The 18479-nt window shown below is 35.0% G+C and overlaps 1 protein-coding gene across 3 annotated transcripts in view; it reads left to right on the plus strand.

Moving 5' to 3' along the window:
• The window catches only part of CSMD3 (CUB and Sushi multiple domains 3), a 383091-nt gene that overhangs the window by 192441 nt on the left and 172171 nt on the right, over positions 1-18479 (plus strand). For all 3 annotated transcript variants that reach the window (XM_054385441.1, XM_054385442.1, XM_054385443.1), the window contains one exon: positions 838-950. In XM_054385441.1, the coding sequence (XP_054241416.1) occupies positions 838-950 (113 nt within the window). The remainder of the gene's footprint in view (positions 1-837; positions 951-18479) is intronic.

The following is an 18479-nucleotide window of genomic DNA, read 5'->3' on the forward strand; positions in this document are numbered from 1 at the left end:
CCACCACTCTTTTTTAGCTGACAAATTCTTACCAAATTTGAGAGAGAATTTTTAGAAAAAAGTGCCATATAACATAGAGCTGCTGCTCTTGTAGTTCCTTGCTGCTTTCACAATATTTCATTCAGCAAACAGAACAATCATTTAGTTTTTCATTGACTTAAGATTTTCTGCAAGTGATATGAAAAGTAAACAAAGCCATAACCTTTTACATTTCTGATGTTGGGTGGGTTTGCTAATGAAGGAATGAACATCAGCTGAGTCTATCAAGAACTGTGTTACTTTCTTCTATTGTGTAAAGGTTGATGACAGGAGATGAGAGAGGACAGAGAACACATGGACCTTCATAATAGTGTTACCATTTAAGAACAGGGGCAGCTGGGAGGTTGGAGGGATGGTGACTGTACACCAGAGAAATACTTCTTTTGAAGAATAAATGTAGTACCTCATTATGGCCGTTTAGTGTTATTTGATATGCCTGCCTGCATCTGAATCATGCCCACAGGACTACCAGGTAAGGTTCAGGACTAAGTGAGATGTCTGTGTTTCTGGGCCAGCAGTTGAAAGTGAGATGAGCAATTTCAGTACAATGCAAACAGTAGTTGCTTGTGTTTATAGACTGCTACCAAATCCACAGTCATTGGAATTTTGAGAGCTATAATGGCCAAGCAGCCAGTAAGTAATCAATTTGGTGTGTGTTGAATGCAATGAATTAAAAAAAAAAAAAAGAAAGAAAGAAAAATATAACAGTTATTTAGAATTCTTAGGAAAACAAAACAAAAAGTAATCTAATTACTTAATACTAAATGGCTTTACAGATTTTTTTTTTTCTGTCTATAGGTTAACTGGGAGTTTTGTGCCAGACTTAATTGTGAGCATGAGCAATCAGATGTGGTTGCACCTTCAAACAGATGAAAGTGTTGGCTCAATCGGATTCAAGGTTAACTACAAAGGTAACAACACATTATTGAAAGTGAATTTAATGGTGTACCAAAACCTCTTTTTCTTTCATATTGGAGATGATTTCTCTTTTAAGTTCTGTCAGATATAGAAACAAGAAAATGTAATCTGAGTTGAAAAACATAATAAAAATATAAATTAATTCTCTTTACAAGTCTTATGTCACATGAAACTGGATACTTTGTTTTTCTATAGCAGTGGACTTTTGGCCTATAGGTTTACATTTATTTTCCATTATTTCATATTGAAAAATATTAAAATGAAATAATTATATGATTATTTAAAGCCAAATGCATGAAGAAGGTTAACATTTCCTGCACTCTTTTGAAAATTAATCACACCTACCACAACAGAAAGAAACCATGATAAGCAAAGGATATGAATTACTGATGAATTATGTACTAAGGCAAAGAAAAACTTACCTTATCTGTGGTCTGTAATGCATAACAAAAAATACTGTTGCTATTTGATGCTACTGGAGAACATAGAGTTTTCCTATAGCACAAACACCAGAATCAGCCAAAATCTTAGGAATAGCATATATATGCATTCCTGTATTATTACAGAATTATAGTTCTTATTTTTATATTAGATATAACACAGCTGCATGTGTTTCTTGCCATAAATGTTTAAGTTGCATTGTTCCTGACTATCACTAAAACTGGAAAGTATGATTATGCATCAAAATTATTCATCAAGGAGAGAGAGGAAAGGCAAAAGTTAAACCAACATCCATGTGTGTTAGAAATGGAGCTGATGTTGCTGAGGATGGGCAGATGGAGAGAATAACCATACTGAGTAAACCTACACAATTTCAAGTTGCTGTTTTTTTTTTCTGTTCATAACTCTCTCCTGGCTGTTCATGTGTGCTGAGATCTGTAGCGGTGTGGCAGGAGTGTGCTTGTGCACTCTTGGTACTCGTATCTAGTGGACTAAGATCTTACTACTTTGTTATATGGTACTTATTATGGCTCAGGAGTTCTACATTCCAGATGTTGAATAGGGCACAAGAAATGATTAGTATAAACAAGTTAAATAATTTTTTAATATAGCAAAACTTGAGACATAGTTCAATGGAAAAGGAAGATCTTTAGATTGGATCTCAATTTCCACAGTTCATCAGGTGGTTTCCATTATTTACAGAATTCTTTTGTAGTAACATTAATTTTACTTACAACAGTTTTAGCTTGCAGAAGGCAGAGGATTATCATCTGTGTCTTATGATGTGCCACTATATCTTGTTTTATTCATGAGTTACATTTATTCTTAGAAGCTATAGTTCTGCAAGAATAAAATTAATTGAATGTGAATAGGTAGAAGAGGATAAAAAGGGTGAACATTCACAGTCTCATCTCCATATAATCAGCTTTGTGATTGCACACCTAGATAGTGAGTATGTATTTCTCTCCTGCCTTACATTGGTGCTTTACAGTTGCTCACTAATTAGCATTTGAATGTATCAAGCATTTGATGGATAGGCATTATGTGGCTTTTTTTTTTTCTTTCTTTTTTTTTTTTTCTCCCCAATCTAGAGCATGGAATAAATTTTTTCTATCACTTGCTTTTGCTTTGATCTCTAAGAATATGCATTCATTAGAGATTCCAGAAATGAGGCAACGTTCCTTAAAATCCTATGGAAAGGGAAGGGAGGAGTAATTAGTTGGGGGAAGGGTTGTTTGGGGGGGGCTTTGGGGATTGTTTCTTTATGTTTAAATCCTTTCTGTTAATGATGGTAGGCTCTGAAAAGAGGCATCTAAATATGTAGTATTTTGGTTAAGCAGCTGTCTCACAATTAAAGTTTTGTAACTTACGAATTGGAATTTGAGGGAAAGTCCAATGAGGTAAACTGAGTAATTGAATGAGAATAGTGCATTCAGGGCTTTTACTTGTCACTGACTTCTTTAATATAATCAAATATTTTAAACTTTGCTCTGCAAAATACTCAGAATTACTTAGGAGTATTGTGATTTCTAGGAGTCAGGATCAGAGGCCATTTTATTTTAAGTGACTAAAGGAATCATAAAGAATGTATGCCTCTCTTCTCTTTAATGGACTAGATCAAATCCTATTCCTATAATTTGTTCCCTTTCACATCACAATTTCCTATTATCTATCTAGACACCTGACTATAGCTGATATGGTATCTATTTATATGTATTATATATTTAGATCTTGCAAGTTTCTGCTGACATGAAAGATGCAACTACATTAGCATTTTAGATTAGCTCCAGTAATGTGGTTTTTGAACTGAATCTTCTTCTGATCATTCCCCCTTCCCCTGCTTTAGTTTTCATCAACAGAGCAATCTTGAAAGGCACAAGTTATGTTCCTTTAAGGTAATTCATAAGATACACTTGAATAGCATTGGGGATAGCATACTTCATGTGCTTTAACTCCTAATGCATATTTATCAGGACCTGATAAAGCTTGTCCAAAGTAAAACCACTTAAGCATGATGAATTTCTTACAGATAGCATGGGTACTGTATCTTCTATTCTTTCACTTTACAGACTTGCTTATGTCAGAGTTAATTACTTGATAACAGTACTTGTACTTGATAAAAATATTTGCTAATAGCTAAAATGATTTCCCACTAAAATGTTCTTGATGCCTAAATATCTGCTTCTGTGCATCCCGATACTCACACTAACTATAGAGGTGGTGGAGATATGTGTGCCTCGTCCCATCAAGATTCTTCTTCAATCTATTTGACATTTAGGTCTGAGTCTGGCAGGCATTTTCAAGAATACAGATTTTTCTGACTGCTACATGGAAAATGTGGGATGGCATTACCTAGTGCTTTTAACCCATTGTCCTCCAAAATGGTCTACTTGCTCAAGGTGTGAGAGAGAAGGTCGCATCTTTTATGAATAGAATTGAATATGTCATATCACCCATAATAATAGAAATAGACAATTTTTTAAATGCATCTGCATTAATAGGTTTTCAGCTGTGAAAAAAAAAATGTTTTAAATTTGTATTATTACAGGAACCAAGAGTTTCATAGAATCATAGAATTGTTAGGGTAGGGAGGGACCTCAAGGATCATCTATTTCCAACCCTCCTGCCGTGGATCACACTAAAACAGGTTGCCCAGAGCCACATCCAGCCTGGCCTTAAAAACATCCAGGGATGAAGCTTCCACCACCTACCTGGGCAACCTGTTCCAGTGTCTCACCACCCTCATGGTGAAGAACTTCTTCCTAACATCCAATCTGAATCTACCCATTTCTAATTTTTTCCATTCCCCCCAGTCCTGTCACTACCTGACACCATAAAAAGTCCTTCCCCAGCTTTCTTGTAGTCCCCCTTAAGATACTGGAAGGCTGCAATAAGATCTCCTCAGTCTTCTCCAGACTGAACAGCCCCAACTTTCAGTCTGCCCTCATAGCAGAGGTGCTCCAGCCCTCTGGTCATCCTTGTGGCCCTTCTCTGGACACGTTCCAGCACCTCCAGGTCTTTCTTGTAATAGAGGCTCCAGAACTGGATGCAGTACTCCAGGTGGAGTCTTACCAGAGCAGAGTAGAGGGTGAAGAATCACCTCCCTCGCCCTGCTGGCTATGCTTCTCTTGATGCAGCCCAGGATGTAATTGGCTTTCCAGGCTGCAAGTGCACACTGGTGGATCATGTTGAGCTTCTCATCCACCAGCACCTCCAAGTCCTTTTCCTCAGGGCTGCTCTCAAGCCAGTCCCTGCCCAGCCTGTATTGGTGCTTGGGATTGCCCTGACAATGTATCCACCATTTGAAAGAATCTAATAAGTCCTTGTGAAACCATAGAAATCTTTGTCTTCTTCTAGATTAAGGTGTTGCATATGAAGGTTTTTATTATAATTATTTAAATATGAAATAGATATTTAAACGTTGGAGAGAATATTTTAAAGTAAACAATTTATTGTTGTTCTAAAATTCCTTTTTCAGCATCCCATAAAACAAAATGACTTAGCAAGGTAGAGTGATAAATATTAGGAGGAGGTAGGACAGAAATACACATGCTCTATCCTTAGAGAGATATTTTGCCTGTTATCTCACTATTGTGTAAGCTGTTTTCAAGCTTCAAACATATGTTTAGATTCTTTTTAATGCAAAAACATGGAATATTTAGCAATCTGAAATTTTAAGTGCAGTATTTCAAAGTGATAATTTTGGCAGTTATTTGAAAACCATAGTGCTTCCTTTAGATAAAAGATCAGACTATTATAATGGTATAATTCCCAAATAAAATAAATAAGGGATTATTTTTAGGTTCCTCACATCAGTGATATGAAAGGAAGACACAAATTAATAGTTATTACTGATCACAAGCTGCATGAGTTATTACTGATCACAAGATGCACTTTGCATCATTCATTGTTTCAGGAAATGGTGCCATATTGTCACAGTATTCCCAAAGCCAAAGAGGGGAGAAGTTCTATCCAAACAATTGTGGAGAAACAATTTCCAACACATTTAAACCCTGAAACTGAATGCTGTTCATCTGCAGTTGGGAGTGGGGGGAAGAGCTGCACAAAATACAAGATAAGCCAATACAAATAGAACATAGTCTTCAAAGATTAGAACCCCATTTTTGTAACATCATAAGAATTTGAACAATTGTGACTTTATCTTTCAAGAAACTGATTGACAATCTGGAAATTAAATATTACAGTTGATAGAAAATTATATATAATAACACTAAATGCAGTAGCTTCCTTGTCCCCATAAACCATTAAAAAGGATAATATCTTTATTTCTAATGGCCTGCCACATAACTAGATTCTCTCCATTTGGAACACCTTTCAATATTAAAAAAAAAAAAGAAAAAAAATATATAAAATGTCATGCACAGACATCTTTTTCAGGTGAATAGTCTGGAAGAACTATTTAACATCTATATGTTAAAACAGCTATATATTTTCAATTAAATGTCTCAGTTCACTTGTTTGGCAGAGGGAATGTAACTTTTTTCCTGGGGTGAGTGCTTTGGAACCATTTCCTGGAATGTACTCACATGAAGGTACAACTGCATCATGGAAGTACAACTGCATGAAGTTGCTGACTCTATAGCTAATACTTTATAACACTGATTGACAAGTGATGTAGACAGTTAATAAAAGAAGTCTACAGCTGACTTGTCAGCTAAGCTGACTGTGGAGAAACTGCTTTGAACTATTTTTAACAGGGACTTAGAAGAGAAGCATTTGAGATTAGTGTCTGGGAAATTTTAAATTGTTTCCTGAAACTTCAGTGTTATAGAAAGGTTATTGTTTTAATTTCTGCCAACTGTACTTTTTTTTTTTTTCTTTTCCAATGAAACTGGAGAGATGTTAGATAGTAGGCTTTTATTTGGGGGAGTATGTTTTGTTTAGTTGTTTGTTCTTTGGTTTTGGTTTTTAATGATTTTACGAAATCAGAGGTTAGAATATCGACTTAGTCTGCGTTTCAAACGACTTGAGAAAATGAAGAGATGTGAGCATATGTCTGCAAACTAACTATTCTTGATTATTGCTTTTGTTAGCCACTTAAGGATTTTCACTTGAGTTGTGTGGATGTTACAGAGACCAATTTGAGAGGAAAATGATCTTTGCTAAATAAGTACCATACCAAATAACCTTATTAAATGATAATTAAAGGGAGATTATGACAACCATATCTGAATATTAATGTAAGTTACTGAGAAAAATACAGAAGTTAACCTGATGGAATTAATTAAAATACATTAAACAAATGAGTTCACAAACAGAATAAAGCCTAGAAGGTGAACTTTTATGCATTTAATAATAAATAGAATTAGTATAAGATCTATTGATGATGTTTAAAAGTGATCTCAATTTTTGGAAGGCAAGCTTATTCAAAAATTAAAGTAGGAATTTTGAAAGTTTATACTTCATGGAATTTTGAACACCTAATCCCTAAAATCTTCTTAAAATCCCGAAAGTTGTACTGTAAATTCTGGCTCTTTGAGGAGGCATCTCAGAGAGGTGATCAGAAGAGATTAGCATATTGAGTTCTTTGCCATGCAGACATAGCCGAAGGAAGTGATATGAGTAACTTGTAAATCAGTTGTTAGCTTCAGCTTAGTGGCAAGCAAAAGGGAACAAAATATAAAAATAATTAAGTATTTCTTCTTTACCCAATTCACATTTTAAGCCTAATATTCAGATTATTTAATTAACAGAGAGAAACCTTAGTAACAACACAGATAAATTGGTACATGCCCTTTCTAGGATCTGCTCCTTGTCCCAGGAGCTATGCTCACCTTTCCAGTGTCTCTTTGTGTCCTAACTCTTTGTGTGCCTTCCTCATGTAGAGGGGGGTGGGGATGAATATACTACAATTTATCAGTATCCTGAGGTCAGTACTTGGAGGAGTATGGTGTTCATAGTAGGGTTTCCTTCTCCTTTGGGTTTTCTTATGCAATTATTCTGAAGCAGGAACTTACTGTGTATTCTGTTAACATAACCACCCCTACTGGTAAATTTTTATATCTGCTTAAAGGATGCTTGAAATCTGACATTCCACATTCAGGCTTCATAAAATGAAAGCACAAGCATAGTGTAATATATAATGAAAAAACATTTGGCATAGCAATATGGTGCGTTGTTTCCTAATTTAGCATTACATTTAGGTAAAATTAAAAGCTCTACATGGAAGAATTCAAGGCCAGGGCATAGTTTCTGTCAAAAATGAAAAATGTCTCAAAAATGCAACAACCAAGAAATAAGAATATTCAAAAAACTTCAAGGCACCCTTTCTACAACTCTGTAGAAACCAAATCACTTAATCTAGTGTGACATATGTACTGTAACATACAGTGTGCCAAGTCAAGGATATTGTTAATTGTCTGTTTTGAGAAAAACAGATGGCAGGTCAAATTTTATTCACTTTCAACAAATCCTTTTTTTTTTTTTGTATGCTTTTATTCGCCAATGGGGAGTTTAAAAAAGACAGTCAATGTATTTTCCAGTCACAGAATGGAAGGGACTCTCAAGATCATCTGGTCTAACACCCTGCTAGAGCAGGATCATGTGGAGTAAACCATACAGGAACCTGTCCAGGTGAATTTTGAACCCCTCCAGAGATGGAGACTCCACAACCTCTTTAACTTGTATACCTAGAAACTGTAAGGAGCTGTCACTAAATAAATGTCATTATTTTCTGGCTCGTTTAAAATCTCTTAGTTTGGTTTAGACGTTTGCCCTGCATGTGTTTGCAATCATGAGAACCTGTAACTACATTTAAAAGAGAGTGAGCATTTGAAAGAGCGAGAGTATCTAAAATTAAATATGTTTCTTGATGGTCATAAGGGGACTAGTTTTGTCAGGAAGATGAAGAGGAAGATATACTATTTGTTGGGATTCATCTCTTTTCATGCTTTCCCATACTTCATCATCAAGGCAGTTCTCTGCCTCTGATTTCTCTGACATGACTGTGGTAAATGTTAACAATCTGACCTTGAAATTGCAGGAGTAATATAGAGCTAATTATGTAACTTTTTTTTTTTTTTTAATCATCCCTGCTGTACTTCCAATTGATTTTTCTGTTATACAGTATCTCTTATTTTTTTTTTTTTAATGAAGGACACAATTTTGATTTAGTATTCATTTGGAAAAATGTATGATTCATGATTATGCAGTTCTTCTAGCAAATAAAGAAGATTTGTAGTCTGCATAATCTGCAAATTACCTCACATGTCCTAAATGATCAGTTAATCTGTCTAGGTTCCATTGAAGCAAGGAGAAATTAAAGACTGTGTTGTGTCTTTGATGGGCAGTGGGCATGGTAATAGCCTTGCTTGCCAGCTTTTCTGGCAAAATTTGAGTATTCTGAATAGAATGAATAACTGGATTCTGTCTACCATTTAAAAGCAAGTTACTTTATTTTTAATCAGTCTGCATTCAAAAGACTCCAAGAAGGGAATTTCTGTTCTGTCATAGCAAAAATTTTATATGTGATTGAAGAGACTTTATGCACCACATTATGCATATAAATATCACATTCCTTTAAAAAAATCTCTGCAGCACAAGTTAAAGTTGCAATAAATATTCTGGCAGTAGCTTTGATGTCTGCTTTCTCCTCAAAAACCTTTGAAATTACTAATGTCTTAATTGCTAACAGCCTGCCACATAACAGAATTGTAGCTATGAAATCTAAGTGGACCTTATACAATAACTGCTTAGATTTTTTTCAGATATTTATAATCTTTAATGTTTAGTTTTGATAAGAATATTGGATGAGGTCTGGACCATAAAAACATATAAATCCCCCACAAACTGATTTTATCTGAATATCATTCTTTTGCAGCTCTTATTAAATAACTGTATAGCACCTGTTATAAAAAGAAAACCAAACCTAATTGAATATCAGTGGTTTAAAAGCAAGACACTTTCTTCATTAAATACCTGTCATAAGGAAAACATCTACTTTTAAATGTAAGGGAGTAAGTGGGTTTGGCTGTGTATTTGTTCTCAATATTTAGATTTTTCTAAATGAAAAGTGAATGTATCTCTCATAGTTTTTTTTTAAATATTTTTTTCTAGGAGATTTAGCTGTAATGTAATTAATACTTTCAGTTCTGAGTCCGTGATTACAGGTTTGAGGTATTTGAAGTGACCTCATAATTTTAGAGGAGAGCAAGCTCACATACCCAAAGTTGTTTATGTAGAATGGAAATCATGAATCAGGAACCTGCTTAGTCTCTCAAGACTTGTATCATATTTTGGCACCTAGGTGGATGGATATTGTTTGAAAAAAAGCACTGGCATAAGTCCCAGTGGTCCTTTTCCCCTGTGCTGGAATTAGGATTTCTCCAGAAGCTTTTTAACACTGGATCTGTGGGTTCAGCCTTTGTTGAAGTAGTTAATTTTCAAAAATTACTAATGAAATGTAATATTATGCAGTGAAAAGTTTATCTAAATAATATGTTGTATTTTTTTGCCATTTGATTAAGATAGGTATGGAATGGATTGAGTTCAAGAACTGTGGGGTGAGATATTTTTTTTTTTTTTTTAGGAGGGTAGACTTTTTGCAAAGTCAGTGGTTAAAAAATATGAAAGCTTCAGAATGTAATTTACCTGTGAAAGCATAATTCAGCTTCTGTGCACATATTTGTTATCATACAGTCTTTAATTACACAGTTACCCAGTATTTCCCTCAGGCTTCCTGCTTGTTCTGTGCATTGGATGAATGGTGCCTGGAAATGCAGCAGCTGTTTAATGTTTTTAATCCCATCATTCAAGAATTGCCCTTTGACTTATTTACTGTACACTCATATTGTACACCCACAATAAAGACACAATGATTGCATCTCAGTTTTAGTATATATATGACCTTATTTTTTAATCATAACAAAGAATGTAGTGTTTTTTATTTAATTTAAACATTAAAACCCAAACAAACAAAAATGCAAAAAAAAAAAAAAAAAAACCCAAACACATTACCATCCCAGTGTTGCATGTAGTGAAAGTGGCAAAACTGCTCTGGAACTTCTTACTTCATGATACGCAACTGGGACTTTATTATTACTAAAGAGACATCAGGTTTAGGTGATTGCTGAGGTGATGCATTGCATCTCTCATTTATTTTCCTGGTGTTTCTGACTGCTCACATTTTTGACTTGTCAGATGCCAAAATCTCCACCTAGACAGTCCAGAAATGAAGCTCATATGGGAAGTGGACAGATGCTAAAACTGTGGGTTTTCATTTTCTCTGGGCATATACATTAATTGTAATCATCCATCTAATGAGACTAGCATATATAACATGTCACAAACTGCAACATTTTATATTTCTCTGATATAGATATAGATATCAGATATCTAACTGCAAAGCATATTCTTGTCTTCAGTATTTCAGCTGATACTTTACTCATGTTTCTTTCTCTCCTGTGTTGATCTCAAAAATTGACATCTCAAGCAAATTTGTAGACATAATCCAACTTTTTGAACTAGAGTAACAGACATAAATAAAACTCATCTCACCCATAAAACCAGTGTTTGAGCAACAGCTGCTAATAAATGTAGTCCATCAACATTTTTCTCTACAATGATGCTTTGTGACTCATTTTGTTTAAAAGATTTAACATTTAATTGTAAATATACTATTCTCCCTGCCTAGCAATATCTCTTAAGACCAAAGGAGTTATGCTTTCTGCATCTTAGTGTGTTAATTTGCCTGTATGCTCATTTCTCAGAATGACCTTAAAACTGCAACTGAAAGAAGTAACACATCATCTTAAACTTATTCCCATACACTTAATAGCATGTTGATTAGTCACATGTCAGATTGGGAGAGAAATATAATATGGGAAAAATGCATTTAATATTCAGTCAGTTTTCTCAAGGAAACAAAAAGCCTCAGAGAAGAAAAATTTATTCAGCATATTAGCCTAGATATTGTCATTAGTATCTGACTCTTCTCTAAGCTGTCTGTGGTTGAAATTTATGTTAATAAGTTCACCACTTCAGAGTAAGAAAGGCTTATACAAATTACTGGACTTCCAGTTGGTCCACAGCAAGCTTTTGAAGATTGTTCTCTGGCCCACCCCAACCTCCTGTCCTTCACTGGCTAGGAGGGGTTGGAGGCACAGCATTGATACTGTACAAGCACTGCACTGCAGCAGCCAGAACATTTGTGTGTTGTCAACAATGTTCTAGCTACAAATACAAAGCACAGCACTATGAGGGCTGCTATGGGGAAAGCTGACTCCCCCCAAGCCAGTCCCAATACTCTTGATTATATCATTATTGTTTGCATAGAGTGTCTGTCTTGCACTGTTTGCTCATGAGATTTTCCTGTGTCAAAACTGGGAATACTTTATTCTGCTGCACTGAAAAATAGCAGTTGTCCCAAGTTACATTCTCTTTGGAGTATGTGCACCAAAGTGATAGTTGAGAGAGGATTTAATTTCTTCTTAGAACAGAGATGTACAGGCAAAATTTTCATCACTCTGGGAAGCGCAAGTCATGGGAGAAGCAAATCATCTTTTGATGCATGCCTCACAGAAGAGCAAAACAAAGTAAATCATGAAGTTCAGTGTTATTAATGAACCAAACAGCAACAACAAACAAACATTACGACCAAAAACCCAACATACACACACACAAAAATAATAATCAACAAATTCCCCCCCAAAACCCAAACAAAAACCTAGCATTTGACAGAAGCCCATCCTAAAACTTACTTGACAGTCTTTGCATTATGTCAGAATCCCATTTTGCTGTGGATAGCTGCACAAAAGTCTACCCTAATATGCACCCCTTCAATTTTACTTTTTTATTCGTTTTCTTTTCCTGCTTTACGTAAGATAGATATGCTGGCCTTTGGCAGTCTAACTCCTTTGCTCCTTTGTGAATGAACTTTAAGGATGGAAGGGAACATTATTCACCTTTATTAATCATTTAGTACATTCTGCTAACAGAAATATTTCTTGACAAAAGTATTTTTCCTAGTGGTAGAAGGAATTCCTACATGTAATTTAACAGGCAGCCTCTGACAAAGGAGAACAACAAAGAAAATTTGTGATGTGAATGTCTTTCAAGCTGTTCCTTCTGAGTAGCGTTTGGTAAGCTTTGGTTCACATTTCCTGTGAGATTTTAAGTTTCTGCATTAGCTTGAGTGTAGTGTAGTTACATTCTGCTGTAAAACTCTCCTTGTCAGAAAACTTCCAAATTCTAAGGAGGGGACATTTGAATCATTGTTAGCTATCTAACGATGGAAATAGTGCTAGCAACTACAGTAGTAGATGAAGCAGGGGTAGAATGCTACTTATGATCATTTATGGCAAGGCATAAATGAAGTGTAGCATAATCAAGTTGTTCTACAATACCAGTTAACAGCTGTCTAAATATATTGATAGGGTAAGGGCAGCAGACTGCAAAGACAGTGCAGTCACTAGGTCTTGCATGAGATTGGAAAGTAAACAGCTATTTTTATTATCTTGTTGAATGTCTAGCTCTGACATTGAAGGTTATTGCTGCAGAGCTGTTGCTTTGGTGTAAGAGCATTGATTTGTCATGACCTCGGTGTAGTGCTCTTGTTTCCAGTGGTCTTCGTTTTTTTATATAGTTCTATCTCCATAAATAAAATAATTATTTATATTATAAATTTTATTATAAAGTTGTTGGTCAGTACAGAGAGGGAATAAGGCAGTGCATGAGAGGGAAAATGATGGGAAAAATAGCTCATGTGCTTCTGTACTTTTTTAGACGCTTGCCTTCAGGGGCCTGTAGTTAATCTAGAACATATTCCTTTAAATGGGGTTCAATTATCAGTGAAACATCTTTGTAATTTATAAGGCACACTTTTTGTTCCAGTCAATTATGCCTTTTAGTTTTTAAAACATTCAATATGAGATTGGATATAGATATAATTTGGAATTTTATATCTTTGTTTCACGCTCTAGATATTTTTAAGTGTTTCTCATGTTCAGCTGTACACTAAAATCAGATCACTTATGCATTTTATAGACTGATATTTACTTCAACACATGGATTGGGAAATTTGCTCTCATCATCACATTGACATTTAAATTTTCTTACAAACAGCTCAGACACAGTCAAAGTAAGTAGTGATCTTGCAAAGTATTAAACATACTGAGGAAGGTTTGTGTTTTATTTTTTTTCTCTTAATCTTCTCCCATCTGTATGCAAATGATCTTTTATCTCTAATTTGTATATTTTAACCATAATAGAGAGTGAAACAATAAAGCATATTATTGGTGAAGCTGATGCACTACTTTGACATTGAATAATCATTTCCTACGTAAGAGAAGGAACAGTTTAATTGTTCTTTATTTTACCTTTTAGAAATTCAGAACTTTAGCTGTTTGGGCTGAAATTATGTGTGATGTGAATGACTCTCTCACTGAAAATACTCATGAGCACATTCAAGTAGAACACCTCAGCAGCTTCAGGAAAATACACTCTTTTGTAGCCACTGAAAAAAAAAAAAGAAAAAAAAATCTGGCAACCTTTTTAATAAGTTCTAGCATTCTTGCATATTGGATCAGTGACCCAAAATTTGGCAAGGGGATGAATATCTAACTAAATTCAGTTTGTAAAATTCCAATTTGCATAGGCTTACTCACTCATTTAAGAGGATTTAGATTATAGAAACTAAAATCCCCAAGAGCTTAGTCCAAGCTGTAGTCTAATCAGAGCTTCCAGCAATGCTTCTTTCTCTTCTTTTCTTTTTAGGGAGTGGGGTGGGAGGGTGAGAGCACTCTATTTGTCACTTGAAAAAAAAATCTATGTTCAACAATTGCTTTTAGATGAAACTTAGATGTAGCTGTCTGGTGGTTAACCTTGGTTGGCTCTCAGATGTCCACCAAGCTGCTCTCATTCCCCCTTCTCATCAGGACAGGGGAAGAAAAGACAATGAAAAAATCCATGAATTGAGATAAGGATAGAGGCATCTCTCACTGGTTATTGTCACAGGCAAAACAGACTCAACTGGGGAAAGATTAATTTGATATATTGTCAATTAAAAATAAAGTATGATGGTGAGAAATAAAAACAAACCAAAAAGCATCCCTCCACTCCCTTGGGGGGAAGGCAGTTTTGAGGATGGGCTTTTATGAGATTTTGATTTTCTTTTTTAGTCTACTCTAGTTTCCTTTTGCCAGAAAGGAATGAATGACCAAACTAAGAAGGGGCAGAATGAGGGAATATAAGAACTGAACTCTGAGCATGGAAGCAAATTGCACAGACAGTCTAAAGCCATCTGAAGACAAAGCTCTCTGTAGAAAGAGAGGCCTTTCTGAAACAGCAGTGGAGAGGAAGGGTTTTACCACGAAGACAAGTGACATATCCCCATATAAAGAATATGATAATAAATAATTTTGACATGAGTAGCAGTAGTAATAGGACATATTAATATTACAGTAACATTTATCATATAATGGGGTGATAGCAGCTAGAGTGTGTAACATAAGTCACAGACAGGATTTTGCTGGTATAAATCCCCCAACAGACAAATATTTTGCAGCAATGTCCTTACTGTCTCGAGAAAATGTCAACAGACAATGGATGCAACTAAAATGAAAGTTGCTATTGAGGAACAGTAAATGATAATTGTCAATCTCTTGTCATGTAACATCCTGTAGCTACTGATTGTAGAGCTCTCACAGGTGAAAACATTACCTTGATATTGTCAGTGAAAGCACCATCCACAGATTTGAAAGGTTCTACAGAGGGCATACTAGCTGCAAATAAATTCACAGTTGTCAACATAAACTCTGGATGTGTCAAGAGAGAAACTGTGGATGATAGCTTTCATAATCTTGGATTCGGACTTATATCTGCAGGCATTAGGCATATAAAAAGAAAAAGGACATCACTATTCAGAACCTAAAGGTCAAAAGTGTATGTGCAAGTCTGCCTGACTCACATAGTGCCCAAAAATATTCCCTGAAATAGTTCATTTTCCTTTGCATGATCTTCAAAAGCATGCTGAGAGATAGTCGACACCATTGAACTTACTGAAACATTTTGTTTTCCTGAAGATTTTCTAAAGATAGGAATTAAACACCTTCATCAAATCAGCAATGACTCAAATGAGTTTCCTGCTGCTTTTATTAGTATAATAGTATATTGCATGTTTTCATCATCTTTGAATATTTTCATAAGCATTAGAGGATGACATTCGCAGCAGCTTCAGTCTCTTTATGGTGATTAACAGCATGCTCATACTTTTCTTGTTGAAATCAAATTATTTAGTCTATGGAAGAAAATAATTCTTATCTTAAAATGAGAAAACCCCCATCCACTTCAATAAGGAGGATTCAAACACAGAAATTATAGAATTAGTGTTCATTTTAATACTTATATATGTACATATTATAATGATTACCTGTTTCTTTTTTGTATGGTTTTTATTTGAGCCTCTATTTTGAATAATGCCCATTATGTTATTAATGTCATGCAACATAAACTTAAGAAGTGAATTTAAATCTTGCCAAATCAGTGATGGGTTTGCCATTGACTTCAGAGGATTTAGGCATTAAGTCTACAAAGTGCTCTTTATTTTACAAGCTTTGCACATCGAAAGTTTTGTTCTTTGTTTTACAAACTTTGGGTGTTGAAATGTCTCTGTTAATACGTCCCAGTTGCTCTGTATAACCTTAAGAGCACCTTGCAGTACTTTATGACACAATGGTTAATGCAAACAAAAAGAATAAACAAAAGTATACTGTAGCATTCTGTAGGAGTCTATGATCCTTTAAGGTGAATAAATAGGCTCATACTTAAACAGAAGTAGCTTTGAACATAAAGACAGACTGAGGTATCTTGAATATCTGTTGAATTGAATCTGTTCATATTAATTCTGTTTAAATTTGGAAAGTGTCACAATCTGTAAAATTCCTAAACAAAATCAGCAAACCAAGTAAGTGATAAAGTTTTACATTAACTCTATGCTTAAATAAATTACACATTGCTGTAAAACTAAGTTGCTTTAATGCATCCAGATATTCTACTAAATAAATGTTGTTCTGAAGCTGTTAATTATTTCCTTATGTTTTGTTTCTTTGAGGCAGTAAAGAAGGTTTCATTTTATACAAAGAACTTTAAAATGGTGTTGATTAAGTAAAATATATTTGACAGACTATGCTACTTAGGGTAACAGAGTAGATATGAGTCATCTTGGGAGTTCTGGGCATTTTTTTTTTTTTGTCTCATTAGTTCAGGCATAAAATCAGATAGTGTTTCTGTTATGGGTGGTTCTTGATGTGTACAGTCCCAAAGCACATACTCAAAGATAAAAGCATTCTTACCTACTCCTGTAAAATAGGACTCAAAATTGTTAAGAGTACTCTGGTTTTCTCTGAGTTCTAGAGGCTGCTAAGCATGCTTCTAAATCTCAACATATAAACTAATATTTCTTCTGTCCTTCTCTTAGAATTTAAATAATTCTGTTCATGCTTTTGGCTGAAATTAACAATAAATGCCCCAGCTGTTTAACTCAGTGGACATTTGAGCATTCTAAATAGCTTTTAATCAAAGGGAATAATGGGTGATGCCAGCAAGGTAATACATGTTAGAATGTTATAAAAGAGACATTAAAACAACCTTAATTAATGAATAATATTGTGCTGCCAGAATTTTTAAATTATCCTGAAGACCGGTGTCTGTAAATTTTAATACAATTTTTAAAGAGTTGTGGAAAAAAAAACACCACCATCCTGAATAAAATAATAAAAAGAATTCCATAAAGGGAAGAAAGATACAACTTAAAATCAAAAGCATTTAAGGATTTTAATTTACTTTTTTTGAACCAGTGCTGCTATTTAAGTTGGAAGTCTCGTGGTGCCATTAAACTCTTTGTGAGGATAAGGTTCTATGGAACAGTTAATTTGTTAAAACTAAATTAAGAGAGTAACTTGTGTTATTGGAGGTGCAATTATTATTTAGAGCCCCAGAGGGCTCATTCATTCATTAGCTGGGCCAGCTTATTGCTGACTGAGTAGTAAATAACTCAACTTTAAAAGACAGAACTTGGCACCGAATTGGAAAAGAAGAACATATGTATATCCATAAAGTCTGTAAGTACCTACAACATGTAGTAGAACTTACTTATGAAGTATTTTATGCTTACAGTAAAAATCATTAAATTAATTGAACAATAGAAGTCATGTACATGTAACTGCTGTCCTTCTGAAAAATCTGTTATCATGGGGAATGTCTGTGACTACTTTTTCCTTATACTGGAAAAGTCAGGAACTTCTGGTATACATAAAATATTACTTGCAATGGTAGCTGCTATTATTTTCCCACTGCATTCTCAGAGGAACCTCATCTGACTTTCCCATAAGTGACCTTAGCCCCATTACTTTCCCTCAATTAATTATGCTTTTATTCTTTGTGACATGCTCACATTCTGGCTTGTCACTTTATGTGATCAGAAGATGAGAAGTACCATGACAATTGGCACAATTCAGCAAGGATGTGGAAGGTTATCACTGCCTCCATAGCAGGGAAGGAACAGCTGCTTCTTTATAGATTTTTTTTTCTCCTTCTAGAAATTCACTCACTCACTCTATACCCTTGGACGTGTGTTCTGTATAACACATGATACACTCAATATCTTGTGACTTCATACAGGGACAGGACTTGACTGTATCCATAAGTCAGCCTCCTCCTCTCCTTTCCTGCCTTTGCATACCTGTATTTTGGGTAAGGGGACTCAGGAGCACAAAGAAGGTGTTGCAACACACTGATGGATCTCTCACCTGGTGCAGGTGGAGGGTCCTGTGGAGTGTACCTTCTCACGCTTTGATAGAGACATTGTTCCAGCCTGTTTGTATCTGCTCTCAGTGCAAGATTCTTTCTTTATTTTCACACTTGCTACTTGATGGAAAAATAGCCATGTCACACTTAGGGGCAGGTTGGGGGGGGGGGGGGGGGGTTGTTTGGTTTTTGTTTGGTTTTTTTTTTTTCCCTGTTCTTTTAGGAAAGCAAGCAGATAAACAAAACCTAAAATGTATTGTGATCAGAACCGAGCCTAAATAAATCACAGTAGTTGTTCTAAGTAAGAGTAGTGGTTAAGG

This window comes from Indicator indicator, chromosome 12 (genome assembly GCF_027791375.1).
Source record: "Indicator indicator isolate 239-I01 chromosome 12, UM_Iind_1.1, whole genome shotgun sequence".
Classification (NCBI taxonomy): domain Eukaryota; kingdom Metazoa; phylum Chordata; class Aves; order Piciformes; family Indicatoridae; genus Indicator; species Indicator indicator.